Here is a 13897-nt window from a genome sequence, read left to right as displayed (position 1 = left end):
GGCGGAGGCACGGCTCAGCGCCGCGCCGGCCCTGGGCGGGATGTGGTCCCCAGGGATGCTGGGAGCCCGACGCAGCCTGAGAACTCACCTCCTGCTCCTTCGCCCGCGGTGCCTCGGGGGGTGCCCGGCTCTCCTTGCTCTCCACCTCCGGTTTGGGGGTCACGCTCTTGCCCTTCGGCGTGGTGCTCTCAGGAGCTCTGGAAGGTTCCGGGGCAGCTTTGGGCAGCGGCTTTTCCTCTGCCGGTGCCGGGGGCTTCTTCTCCGCTGGGGCAGGGCTCGGGGTCCTGCTCTGCTCGGCAGCCCGGAGGCTCCTTGCGGGCGAGGGCTGCCGCTCGGGGGGTGCCGCCGGCTCGGTGGGCGCCGGCGTGGGTGCTTTCTGCTGCTGGACGGTGGCCGGCGGCTGGTGCCGTGGGGAGCCAGTGGGCGGTTGCTTTGGGGCAGGCAGCGGCATCGGGGCAGGGTCGCCGAGGCTGCCTTCGAGCAGCCGCTGAGTTTGGCAGTTCAAGCACAGCCATTCGTTCTTCTGCAAAACAGAGAAAGGAAAAGTTCTGTTCAAACTCGGGGAGCTTTGTCTGAGCAGGGATCTCACCGAGAAGTTCGGCTGATGGGACACACGGTGATGGGGGAAAGGACTCGGCCCACCCAAACCAAATAACCGGCTTCAGAGAGGCCAGGCGGTGAGCAGGCGCTGTACTGTACATCTAGGAGACCAACCATCCAGCTTAAAACTACCCCTATCCTCATCCCGACCTCAGTGATGTTTGGCCAGAGGGACCACAGCTACAAGACAGGGATTTCACACCCTGCCCAGCATCACCATCTATTTTCATCTCCAGTCTTGCAGGTATTTTTTTCAGTTTTAAATGAAGTTAAACAACGAAGGCAGATTACTGCCGTGGCTTAACACTTCTGGGGCTCCATACAGTTCCTTTCTCACTCTGATTTGCAATACAATAAAGGTTTAATAGCATAATCATAATACTTAAGGATCTTTTTTTTCTAGGTTATCAGAAAATACTGGGTACACGAGCATGCAAAAATTTCCCAAAGATATTACCCAAAGTACACGCTGTGCAGGAAAAGAACAAGACAATCTCGTCTAGTGAAATTCTCAGCAAGGGGTGTCATTTTATGGCCTGGAAAAAGCAACTTGCAAGCGGGGCTGTGAGTGGCAGAGAGCCTGCGGGGCTACGGCAGGGGCTCTGCATTAAGAGACCAGAAGCACTTTCCCCCCTGAGGTCGTCCAAGGCCTATTTTTATCCACCCAGGAATGTCCAGGAATAGGGACCTGACATTTCCTTCCCTTTTGATGTTTCATCATCTTGCATCTTTTCGGATTTGCTGCTAATAGCCTGATATGCTCCAAGTCCTTTTCCCCAGACTCCTCTTTTGCTGATCTGTTGCTCCCAAAGCTTGAGGTGGCCAACCTTGGAGAGAGCAGGTGGCCCCAGAGGAGCTGTCACGCTATTGGAAAAGAGGTCTTGGTCTTCAGCTGGACCAGCCTGGGACCAGGGCTGCAAGCCAGTCACGTCTGTTGGGGCCACAGAGGCCATGGTCTCCACGTAGAAGATGAGATTCACCAAAACGGCCTCAAGGAAATGGCCTCAAGTTGCGTCAGGAGAGGTTTAGATTGGATATTAGGAAAAATTTCTGCACTGAAAAGGCTGTCAAGCATTGGAACAGGCTGTCCAGGGAAGTGGTTGACTCACCATCCCTGGAGGTATTTAAAAGACGGGTAGATGTGGCGCTTAGGGACATGGTTTCGTAGTGGACTTGGCAGTGTTAGGTTAATGGTTGGACTTGATGATCTTAAGGGTCTTTTCCAACCTAAATCATTCTATGATTCTATTCTATAACTCTAAAACCCACACCTGTGAGGTGGCAACACCATAATGGGCTTGGCCCCTCCATCCAACACTCAGGACCCAACATTTTGATAAGATGCTCTGCAGCTGGTGGTGGCCGGGAGTAGTAAACTTCCCCATGGATGCTTCTTCACTCAAGCAGCAATCTGGACCAGGAGCCGGCATCCAGCCCACGTTCTCCAGGGAACAGCGGGGCAGGAGGTCTTCTTCTGTGGGGAAGGGGCAGGCATGCAACGTCCTCCCTCCCACCTCTACCACCCTGCAGCAGCCCCTGCTCTTCACACAAACATCTTAAGAATACATTAGGGCTTCGGAAGGCCGTAAAAAAATAATCCCTTTCAGCATGGTAATATTTAATTACTGCTTAATCAAAGAGAAAGTCTAATTAAGGGGCAAGTGCAGCCTATTGTATCTTAATGATTGCATTTGTCTTCTTTTATTTCAGAACTCGCTCTCATCCCTGTGCCTCTGAATCAGATCTCCTCACCCTGCTCCGCTGTGTAATTATTTCAGACTGCAGAAGGAAATGTGATTGCGTGACACAAATTGAATTCCTGCCTCATGGAAAAAACGCGGCCTTTCATTTTTCTTTCAGGAATCCCATTTTTCTTGGCCAGAGCTCCCTCCCCGATGCTGGCAATGAAGGGGAGGCGCGATGCAGAGGGGATGGGCTGGCTGTGCCGGGCCAGAGCTCAGCTCCTGCTCGTCCCTCTCTGCCATCATGCCAGCTCCCAGCTTGGTCCTGGAAGAACCGGAGAAGATCAGCCCATCTTAAACAACCCACCCTACCCCATCCAGGCCCTTAACACGCTGCCTGGGAGAGGCATCGTCTGCAGACAGTGGTGGCTGGGAGGCTCTGGATGAGGGGATGGGCTCAGCTGCTTTTGCCCTTCAAGGGCAAAATTCAAGCCAAGGATGACCATGGGAGGCCAACGCTGGCCACAAGGAGCCAACGGTGGATGGCAAGTCTGGTCCCATTCTAGGAGGTGGCTGTTGAGCTCATGGAGAGGTGGGGGTTGCACACACTTCAGCCAGTGCCCTCCCGGGCCAACCACGATGGCAGGACACCCTCCAAAAGGTGCAGAGTCCCAGACAGGTACACTCCTTTTGTCTAGGTCCGCCTGGGTACAGATGTAAGTGCTTTGAAAGAGCAGATGTTCAGGGTGGACATGAGGAAAAGCCCCTTTGCTGAGGCAGCGGTACAGCCCGGGACAGTCACTGTGGGGTCTCCATCTTTGGAGGGGGTTGAAGACTTTGTTAGACAAAGGCCCTTGTGTTGGTGGCTGCCCTGCTGTGCATGGGAGGCTGGGCTGGAGATCCCATGCTTCCCCCCCCCAGCACCTCCCTCAGTCCATGCAGACAAGGGACACCACCATGGCACAAGGCAGGCACCAGCGGAGAGGACCTGCTGGCGTCATCTCATCAGGATGAAGCGTAAGGGTCCTCCAAGACTGGGAGAGCGAAGGGCTGATTTGTGCCATGGGGATCTGATGGCTCCACAGACCGGTCGGAGCATCCTCCCTCAGGCTGCTCCCAGCTGTGGCTCCACAGCCATTCCTCTTGGCAGCTGCCCCACCTTGAGCAGCTCGCCCCGCCGTCCTGCTCTCGCAGATGTGACAGCTCGACTCTTCATGGGACCGCACCGGGAAGCGGATAAGGGAACGATCTCCGGTAAAAATAGCCCTGCCAAAAAAGATTGGGGAGCTCCACTCCGAAATGCCCCTAGCCTTTCACAGCAGGCAGAAAGGCTGGGAAACTGTCCCGGGGGGACAGAGTTCATTCTCTTTCCAGCGGCTGCTGTGTTTCAGATGTGGTATGACAGGAATGGCAGTAATGCATATTGGTTTGGTTGTTGCCAGGTGATGTTTATACTATTCAAGGACTTTTTTCCGCTTCCCACAGAAGCTGAGAAGGAGCACAGACAGAAGGATGGAATGTTCTGTGCCACAGCCGTCATGCTCGGTACAGAAATGGGGTTAGTCAGGAGTGGGGGCGGTACTCGTGATCACTGCTGGGGAAGGCACCAATTCACCGAGTGGTGAGATTGACTTGTGTCGTTATTATTAATATTATTATTGTTATTTTTCTTTTCTGTTATTGTGCTATTAAACTGTCTTTATCTCAACCCAGGAAGACTTTTCCCTTTCCTTTCCCCTCCTTTTCTCCCCCTTCTCCCTGCCTTTCTGGGAGAACCAGGGAAAGGATAACTGAATTTTCCCGAGCCGTGGGAGAGCCCTCAGCCTTGTCAGCCGCTGGTGCCGCGCGGAGCCGTGTGCGCGCTGCGAGCACAGGCTGGTGCCGCAGCAACCAGCACAGCGTTTGCCATCGCATCCCGGCGCTTGCTGCAGTGAATGCCTCCAGCAGCAGAGCTGCAAGCTGCCGGGCTCCTGCACGCACACGGGGAGGCGTGAAATCCTGCCCCTGGCAGCTGCGGGGGGACGGAGGCGAGCAAAGCCGCCCACGCCCAGTGGGAACATCTCTGGCAAACCTCTCCGAGCTCTCCGGCCCTGTCTTTAAGAGCCCCCCTGCAGCCCCATCAACACCCATCACTGATACCCGCCACGCTGCTGGATGCTAAAAAACCAGGGGCTCGGTGAAGATGCTGCATCCGAAGCATCTCACAGCCCCGCGCCAGCGCCCCACGCTCTGCCGGTGACGAAGGACCCGTCCCTCTCCGGCGGCCCCACAGTGTTATCAGCTCATTTTCAGTTACCCCGCAGCACCTCTGCTCTCGCTCAAGACGGATCAGCTCCCCCGTATGTATAACTTGGTGACAGGCATGTCCCAGCAAACGTGGCCACGGGGATTAAGCCGCCCCTGAGAAAAAATGCAAACATTCAACGACCGGCTGGTTTGCTAACAGCTTGTAAATCCCCATTGAGATTAACCAGATCCCATGAAGATAATAATAATAATTAGGCTGTATTTAGTGCTTTGTATGTCCAAACCCTTGGATGCCCAGGAAGTCAGGGTGCCCCTCGCCGGGGCGGTAAGCGGGTAAGGAGCTTATGGCAAAGGCATGCCGGCACCTGTCTGAGTCTCTGTGCTTAAAGACGCTGGAAACCACGGCCGTGATCAGGATGGGGCCTTGCTCGACACCAAGGTTCGCTGCCCGAGGGGGCACGGTGGTGGCAGGCACGGGGGGTTTAACCGCACAGAGTGCAGGCGATGGGGAGCCAGCGCACAGGCAACACCGCCGGGACACAGAGCGGGCTCCAGGCGAAGGAAAACATCAATAATTAAAGAGAGGGATGAAACCAAAGCGCGCCTGAGATGCTATCTTAAATGAAGAGGCGCTGGCAGGGCAGGGAGCGCTGGAAACCGGCCAGCCGGGCAGGCAGCGGGGCGAGGGAGCCGGGGGCTGCCCAGCCCAGCCGGGTTATCAGCTTACACCTCTGGGATGGTCACCACGCCGACCCCTCGGGCGCCCAACCTTCCTCACCCCCAAAACCCCTGGGATTTGTGGAGGAGTTGCGGAAAAAGTAGGTTTCCCGAGAGAGAAAGGGAGCTCCTGCAGTCTTTAGGGGCAGGATGGACCCCGGGGTGTAGGGCAGCCCCAGCCCGCGACCGAGAGCAGGCGGCTTCGTTCAAGGCGTCGCATCCGAGCGGTAACGACTACCCCGGTGTTTAGTTGCGCACCACGCAAGCAGTGTTGGGAAATGCGGGATGCGGCCGCAATTCCCGCAGGCTCTGCTGAAGGGGCGGCGACTGCCGAGGCGATGGCTGCAAGCGCTCCCTCCCGGGGGCGAGGGGGAGTTCGCAGCAGCCCTGCTGGCAGGGGAGCCCCCGGGGCTGCTGCCGCAATATGGGGGGGGACAGGGCACGTGGTCGGTGTCCATGGGGGGGGTCGGTGTCCGTGGGGGTTGCGCCCAGCTCCCCCCGAGCTCTGGCACCCGCTGGCAGGTGGCCACAGCCACGCTCGCCAACCTCCGCCGGGTCTTACCCTGCAATTGCTTTAATTCACTAATGGGCAACAACAAAACTGTAATTAAGTAAAATAGAAGCCTTCCCGCGTAATTTTGGTCAATGCTACCGCTTGGCAAGTTAATTAAGTGCCGAATCCCCCAGCGCCGCTGGGGGTTTTTTTAACGGCGGAGCCAGCGAGCTTCAGCAGCATGGCTGCGCATGAATCCCCCGTTTGGCAACTCGGAGGTCTGCGAGCCGACGGTGCCAGAGGCTCCCCAGGCTTCCCCCGAGGCTTCCTGGCTTCCCCGCTTAGCTCCTGGCTGCCAGTCCCACCGTCCCCGTCACCCCCGAGACCCTCGCTGCGACTGCTCCGGCTTCTGGCAGACGCACGGGCCGTCGTCTTCATCCCAGCGCAAAACGCTCCCTGCAACATCGCCCCTAGGACTCTGTCCGGTTATTTATGCTCTACAGTATTATTTTACACAATCAAACCAATATCTATTAAAATACCAGGACAAAAATCTGTACAAAATAAGATAAGCAGCACGAGGTGTAAGCATCTCGCGAGCCAGATCACATCTCCCAGCACTAAACGCAGTGGATCTCACAAGAATATTTCATTTATTTGCTGACAAGTACTGTGCAGGGCTCATCACTGTGACAGATGGGTGCCTGGAAAATATGGAAAACACTTCTGGTATCTGAATCAAGATCCAAATTAACAACAAGAACCTCATAAAATCGCTTCTCAAGCACTCCTCTCAGCCCCACTTGCAGGAAAGCTCCCGCTCAGGAGGGCTCCTGACATCCAGACACCTTCCACGCGCCCTCCCGCAGCAGAAATGGGGGCATCTCACTGCGTGATCCCATCTCCCAAGCGCTCAGCATCCTCGTGCTAAGAACACGGCGGCTCCGGCCATACTGTGGAATGGTTTTTAGCACAGTTTTAAAGGAAAGGGATTGAGTCATGCTTGATCGCCAGATGCCAGGGCTGTTTCAGACCCACCTCGGGCAGTGCCTGGGCTCTGGCTGGCAGGTTCTCCATCCTCTGCCTGCTCCTGCGCCCTCCCCTCAGCAGAGATGCTCTCTGCCAGCAGCCTCCCCAGTGCTTATTCATTTTGGATGCTTGTTCCCCTCTCTGTTTCAACCCATTCCCACAGCAGAACTCTCCCGAACCCCCCCAGATCTCCTCCCCGCAGCTGGAGGCGTCGCATACCTCTGCCAAACCCCTTGGACCGAGCCGCTGCAGTTGTAGGAGGCGATGGGAAGCCTGCTGACCCCACACCTCTCCGGGCTGCTCGCTTACGGAGGTGGGGACGCACATCACAAAGCACATTTTCAACCTCCCGTGCCATCGGCAAATAACCACGGGCCTGGTTTTACCTCTGCCCCAGCCGTTCTCTCTCCTAGGAGGCTGAGGCAGTGATGGGATTTGAGAGGAGGGCGAGGAAAAGCGCCAGAGATCAGGAGGGGAGATGGAGCAAACGCAGGAGATGCTCGCTCGTCAGAGAAGCTCATCGGGAAGAGACCAGGGAGGGTTCAGCTGGACACGGAGCCGAGAGGGGACGGAGACCGAGGGGGATGCGGAGGCGGTGGGCAGGCAGGGGCAGCCCTGGGAGCCGGGGGGACAGGCAGGGCTGACAGGGGGACAGGCAGGGCTGGCGGGGGGGGGAAAGGCAGGGCTGGCCGTGCACGGCCGGCAGTGCACACACGTGCGTTCCCACGCGGCCGCAGGACAGCCACCTCCGGGACGGGGCAGAAAGCGTAGGGTGTGCTGCCATAGCAGGGCCTGTCGCGATAGGACAAGGGGTACTGGTTTTAGACTAAAAAAGGGAAGATTCAGACTAGATATAAGGAAGAAATTTTTTACGCTGAGGGTGGTGAGACATGGGCCCAGGTTGCCCAGAGAGGCGGGAGATGCCCCATCCCCAAAAATACTCCAGGTGAGGTTGGACGGGGCTCTGAGCAACCTGATCTAGTTGTCCCTGCTCATTGCAAGGGGGTTGGACTCGATGGCCTTTAACGGTCCCTTCTGACCCAAACTGTGCTGTGATTCTATGATTCTGCTGCTCCAATGGGGCTTTTTTTTTTCCCCTAAAAACACCCTCAAAATCCTGCTCAAGCTAGATGCGGAGCTGCCCTGCCTGCGCGTGTGCGTGCTAACTGCACTGATGCCGGCATATGCGTGCTGCTTCTCCAGTTTACGCATGCATATATATATATACATATATATACATATATATAAAATCTCTAAATAAAAAATAAGTGCTAAATGCAACTCAAACACCGTTCAGCAGAGCAGGTCGTGTTTCTGGAGCCCGGCTGGTCCTGTGCCGATGCCCGCCCAGCCAGGGGAGCCGGTGGGGTCCCCAGGGAGCCGCTGCACATCCTTCTCGCTGCTGGCCCAGGGGCTGTTGCGGGCAGCGCAGCAAAAAGCCAGCGCTCCCTCGGCATAAAGCCATGGTCTTCTGGGACTGTCCGCAGGGAGAGGTGGCAAGGGGACCGCACGCACCTCCCACAGCCGAGTTTACCTCGATTGCCAGCTGCTCCATGCTAATTGACTTCATTACCATCAACTGGGCGAGTATTAGTGGAACCATCGTTCACAGATTAGCCCAGCTGAAAACCACCGCAGTTATTTCAATCCCTTGCTAAATATAGCATTTGACTGAGCAACCCAGCGATGTGTTTTCCAGCATCAGCCTATTCTTATCTGTTCCTCTCTCAGCCCGAAGGAGCCAACAGTCCCTCCCTATCTCTATTTTAGATGCGTGCAATGTATCAGTGGCCTTCACACTGCAATAATGTGATTAAAAACAGTGCAGGGTAATGAGCTCGCCGGGATGAGCTCTGCGTCGCAGGGCATGTTTTCTGCCTCCCACCTGCTCCACCCCATCCTTCTTCCTTCTCTGCGCTGGGACCTCTCCCAGCTGGAAAAAAGACACAGAAAGAGAAGACGGGAGAAGCTGCACATGATGGCTGAGCTGCCGCCAGCCCTGCCGGGAGGGAAGGACGTGGGCAGGGGCAGCTCCCAGCCCTGGCTCCACGGCAGACACAGAGGAGACGCCATGTCTCACACCGGTTCTCCCTCCCCTCACCAAACCTGCCCGGGGGGACCTGGAGCAGCAGCAGCGGCATCTGCCCCACCACCCGTCCCCTTTTCCGGTGCCACGGAGAGGGGAAGGCAGATCGGAGATGCGGAGATGGACAACATCCAGGCGCCGAAGTGGCCATCGCAGTCCAGTCCCTGCACTACCCGGGAGCATCCTGCTCTCTGGGCTCTCCTTTCTCCTTCCCCCTGCACGTGCCTCACGCCAGGGATTTTTTTCCTGGCCGCGGCAGGGAAGCACCAGCCCTCCACGGCACGGCCCGGGGGGTCAGAGAAACAGCCCCCGAGGCGTTCACTGCTTCCCACCCTGCGGTTCGACACACCGCAGAGCCAGCGGAGGATTACTCCAGCTGAAAGTCTTTTGACTGATGAGTAATAGCCACGCTCCCCTCTGCTCGCCTTCGAGGAATAGCTGTGCTTTTTGCCAAGTCCAGCTTATTCCACTGCAGCAGCCGACGGCTGGGCCGGTGAACGCCACCACGGTGGGGACAAAGTGGCGGGAGCGTAGGAAGAGAGACACAAACCTGGTTTCCACCACCACAGCCAGCCTGGACCACCTGCGGCTTCTCGCCCAGCTGCAAACCCCGGTTGCCATGCACTGGGTCCGGGCATCGCCATCCCAGGCAGCCCCTCCTGCAGGAGGAGCGGAGATTTGCAGAAAACCGATGGGCTTTCTGGGGCACTGACCCACGGACCAGGGCGTATGCTGCTCTGCTGTCTCCTGAGCTGTCCCGGCGCTCCCAGCCAAGGGTCATTCCCAAATTTGGCTGGCTAGAGGAAAAGGCCACCAACTCTTCCACGTTATTAGGAATTGCAGTGTTAGAGTCAAGCTTAGACTACTTTTCCATGTTGTTATTTCACTGTAGGGGCCCAAATAATTTTATTCCACGGAGCTGAGAAACAAGCTCACCTTGACTGACTTGAATGCCAAGGGCCAGCTGGGTAACCAGTTTGATCGTCCGGCTAGGACCCCAGAATAACCCCCCCCGACCCCCACCCTAACTCTGGCATCCAGCTGAAGCACCCACGGGTGCTCCGGAGCCCATCTCCGGAGCATCTCAGCACCCGCATCCTTGTGCGGCCGTAGCCATCGGCCAGGCTCCCCCAGCTCATCCCTCCCCGTCTCCCACCACCTCCAAAATTAGGGCAGCTGCTGCGGCAGGAAGCACCTTCTGTATTTTCGGAGCTTAAAAAAAAAAAAGTAAAAAAATCAAAAATCTTTTCGAACGGCAAGAATGTTTCCAAGTCAAAGGATTTAAACTATTTTGCAATCAAGGAAGCGTATTTCCAAACGAGCCCGATTGCGAGAGCCTGGGTGCTGTGTGGGCTGTGTGAAGGGGCTGCTAAAAAAGGGTACACAGCTGTCCAAAAATTTGGAAACCGGTGCTTTTGCAGAATATATATAGACATCCCTCCCCACTCAACATATTTCCTTCCAGTTCATTAGATTAAAAAAAAAAAGAAAAATTCAAAAAAAAATCAGTAGGATACTGAGGAGAGCACTTTGATGCTCTGGGCTCATCTAAAAGCCGCGGGACCGATTCCCAGGGCTGCGTGTGAGCATCTATTGCCCTGGGAATGGTCTGCTGAGCATTGGTGTCACTGCCACGCTTCTGCAATAACACAGACATCCAGCATAAACCAGCTGCCATCTGGAACGGGAAAGCAGAGACGCCAGCTCCCAGCACGGCAATGGAGAGGAATACGAGCAGGTTTGCCTCGAGACGGCAAGAAGGTGAGACACGGAGGCCAACCACCCCTCGGTGGGACATGGGACATCCTCCATGTTACTATTGGAAGAAGAGAAGACCAGTTTTGGGGCCAGACGTGACCACCAGAAATGCCCATCCTCACTCTGACCCAACGAGTTCACCCACCACCTTCTGCGCCAGCTCATCCCTCAGCACTTTGGTTCAGGTAAAATACGCCCTTGATTTCCCACAGTCGCCATCGCTGGGCAGCAGCTTTGATACTCACTTATCTCCAATCTGGATGTGCTCCCTTTTTTTCCTGGCCATTGGCTACCAGCACACATCTTCTGCTACCTCGACCATTACCCCATGTCCCCTCTTGCAGCGGGCGGGTGGAGATAAACCTGCCCCTGGCCTGGGACAGACTCAAGATGAAGCATCTTTTCGGAGAAGGGGGAGAAACAACACATCCAGGCTGAGCACCCGAAGGTGCCATTGCCGGAGGAAATGCGTGAGCATGGCGCTGTGAATTCAAGAAAAAGGAAAATCACAAAGAGCAAGAAAAATAGGAGGAACAAGAGAGCAAGTCTCAGACGCTGAAAATGCTTTTCGTTTTCCTTTTCACTGAACCTTACTATTTCTCTCTGTTTTATCTTGGAGAAAGAGCTAAATTAGCTACCAGCTCAGTTCCGAGAGACTGGATCCAAATGGATGAAGAATTAAGAAGATTTTCTGTTCACAATAAAACCCAACCAACAGTATTAAAGCAGCAGAGGGTTTGGTCTGGTTTTCGAAGATTAGCTATGGCTGTCCCAAGGAAGACAAGCTCCGATTTTCCCATTTTGCTCCAGCGTGACGTTTCTAAAGCTGTCTGGATCATTAACAGTCGTTACAGACCAGGCTGCAATGCCCGTCACTTAAGCACGTAGAACAGAGGGACAGGGCTCTTGTCCTCTGCTGTGCCCAGACTCCCTGTCCCCTCTCGCCCACAGACAGACCAGTTGCTCCCAGTACACCCACTCCGAGGACCCCGCCAGGTTCCTGCTCCGGCGCTGCCAGGGATGCACTTGCTGAGCAACCGCACCTCCTCAGCCGGCCCTGCTGCTAACATCGCGCCACAGCTCCGTATCCAGCACTAAAACCCACCAGCACAGAGGCAGGAGTCTATTTTTCCCTTACCGATAAAGAAGTAATATATTGTTCATTTTTGTTTGAATCGATCCGGCCGTGCATTGTAATTTACTCCGTGATGTAGTACTCCTTAACGAGATTTATCAGCCTGCCAGCCAGCCTTATCTTTAACAGTCCCCATTATCGGGATGTATTTCTCAGCCAAGGTTAACAGCAGCAGGAGGATCTCCGAACGCCGGCTGCATGATAATAATCCTGCAATAACGCCCAGGAGATGTACGTCGGGGCCAGCGGAGCCCCTACCCCGGTCACCACGGATCTCAGCTCCCTTTGGTGGGTTGGCACAGTGTAAATGCAAGATGTTTCTCATGACCACGCTGCTGTTTCACACGTACGTTTGATGAGATAACCGCGTCTCTTCGGGAACTCGTTTGAACCCCGACGCAGAAGATTTCAAGTCTGCAGCAAAACTAATGCTTGCAAAGAGAAACCTGGCCAAACCCCGCAGAAAACAAACATTCTATTCATTTTTCCAACAGAACGGAAGAAAACCCAAGAAAAGCTAAGTTTATCAGAGAAGTCTTATTTAACCAAACCCTTGGTTTTTCATAGGCACTAGTGTTGACTAAAATATCCAGCCATCCAACTAGTAATTTTCTGCATCTGATAAAAGCAGATTCAAGCTGTCTGATTGCTCTCTTTTAAATTGCAAAAAGCCCCAAGTGTCTATCAGGCAGCAGCCACTCGCTTCCAAACCAGAAGAAAATCTGCGTCTTCAAGAGCTTCAGCTTCCTTCCCATTACGAGCCGTTCAGTCCCTGCTCCCCTTGTCCCCAAACCAGTCCAGCAGCAGCAAACGGGGTCTGAACCTATTTCAGGGTCACAATCAAAGCGTGTTGGGGAGTCATCAGTTGTACGGCTCGGAAGCTGAGGACAACACAAACCGATGTCCGGCAGTACCTCCACAGTCATGTCATGATTTCAAAACTTTAAAAGTAATTATAGTATTTTCCCAGGAGACAACCCCACATTGGCAAAGACCAAAAACCCTACGTGGAGGTGGCTGAAGGTACTCAGGGCTCCACCGCTGAGACCTTCCACAGCCACCTTCCCACCACCCTGGCATGTTGGGCAGATGCACCACCGGAGGAGACATCTGCGAACAGTTGTCCTCAGCTCCCCCAGGCCCTGCCAGAGAGCGGGATGTCACCTCTGGGCTTTCCTGCCTATTTAGCACCTGGAAAACACGACATCAAAGGCCAAGGGCCGCACCTTCGGGGTGAGAGCAGCCAGCGCTGCGCAGACACAGGTGGACACCTCAGGTAACCCATGACCCCGTTGATTTCAGCCCTTTGTGTTCCTCTCTTTCTCCAGCCTGTTCTGTTTCTGGTTTTATGGCCCCTGCCAGGACTTTTGCCCTCAAATACACGTATTCCTAGAGAACTGGAAGCTTTGGTTTCCATGGGCAATGCTGTTTGACCCCGTTAAATGACTGCTGCTTCAAAAAAGCCCACACACCCTGTTCCAGGCTTCGAGATTGCGAGCCCTGATTTCAGCGGCAGAAATATTTTAATTAAATGAACTACCTTTATGGAATGAATCAAGTGATAAGCTTGAAAAATTAACTCTCATAGTCTTTCATGCTTCTGTGCAGGTCAATAAACTATTACAGTAAAAGGCTGGGAAACGTTCTAGAAACATGGGTTGTTACAACGGAGATGGATGAGGCATTTTACTCCCCAAATGATACACATCAGCATCTTTCCACGCTTGCGCCTCGCACGCCCTCTCCCATCCCCTCACCTGCTGTCCTCGGCAAAGACGGGGCAGCACGGCCAGCGTCTCCAACCCACTTGGGTCCGGCTCCGTGTTGGGAGAGCATCTCTCTCCCTGTCCTCATCCCACGCGACTCCTGACTCCACCAAAGTACCTAAAACCTGGGCCGTAAGGGCACACTTGGGGAACCCATGAGTTGCCTACAGCGGGGGACGTGTCTTAGCGGGTCCAATCTGATTTTCATCACCTTCAGGACTTATTTTAAAACTTAAGCTCATTTTCAGATAACCCCTTATTTTAACTTTAACTTATTTTAAAAATAGCTGATCGCCCCGCCGTGTGGTGATTTGATGGTGACCCCGACCTGGATGGATGTTCCCACCAGGTCTCCCTGCAGCTGGGAGGTAGGAACTGGCTACA

General features: G+C 54.8%; 1 protein-coding gene across 4 annotated transcripts in view; it reads right to left on the bottom strand.

The window, feature by feature from the left end:
* Positions 1–13897, bottom strand: part of BSN (bassoon presynaptic cytomatrix protein) — a 104074-nt gene that overhangs the window by 15748 nt on the left and 74429 nt on the right. For all 4 annotated transcript variants that reach the window (XM_074602673.1, XM_074602674.1, XM_074602675.1 and 1 more), the window contains one exon: positions 89–523. In XM_074602673.1, coding sequence (XP_074458774.1) covers positions 89–523 — 435 coding nt within the window. The remainder of the gene's footprint in view (positions 1–88; positions 524–13897) is intronic.

This window comes from Larus michahellis, chromosome 10, assembly GCF_964199755.1.
Source record: "Larus michahellis chromosome 10, bLarMic1.1, whole genome shotgun sequence".
Taxonomy (NCBI): domain Eukaryota; kingdom Metazoa; phylum Chordata; class Aves; order Charadriiformes; family Laridae; genus Larus; species Larus michahellis.
Note: the sequence above shows the minus strand (reverse complement) of the source record. Positions and strands in the feature narration are given on the sequence as shown.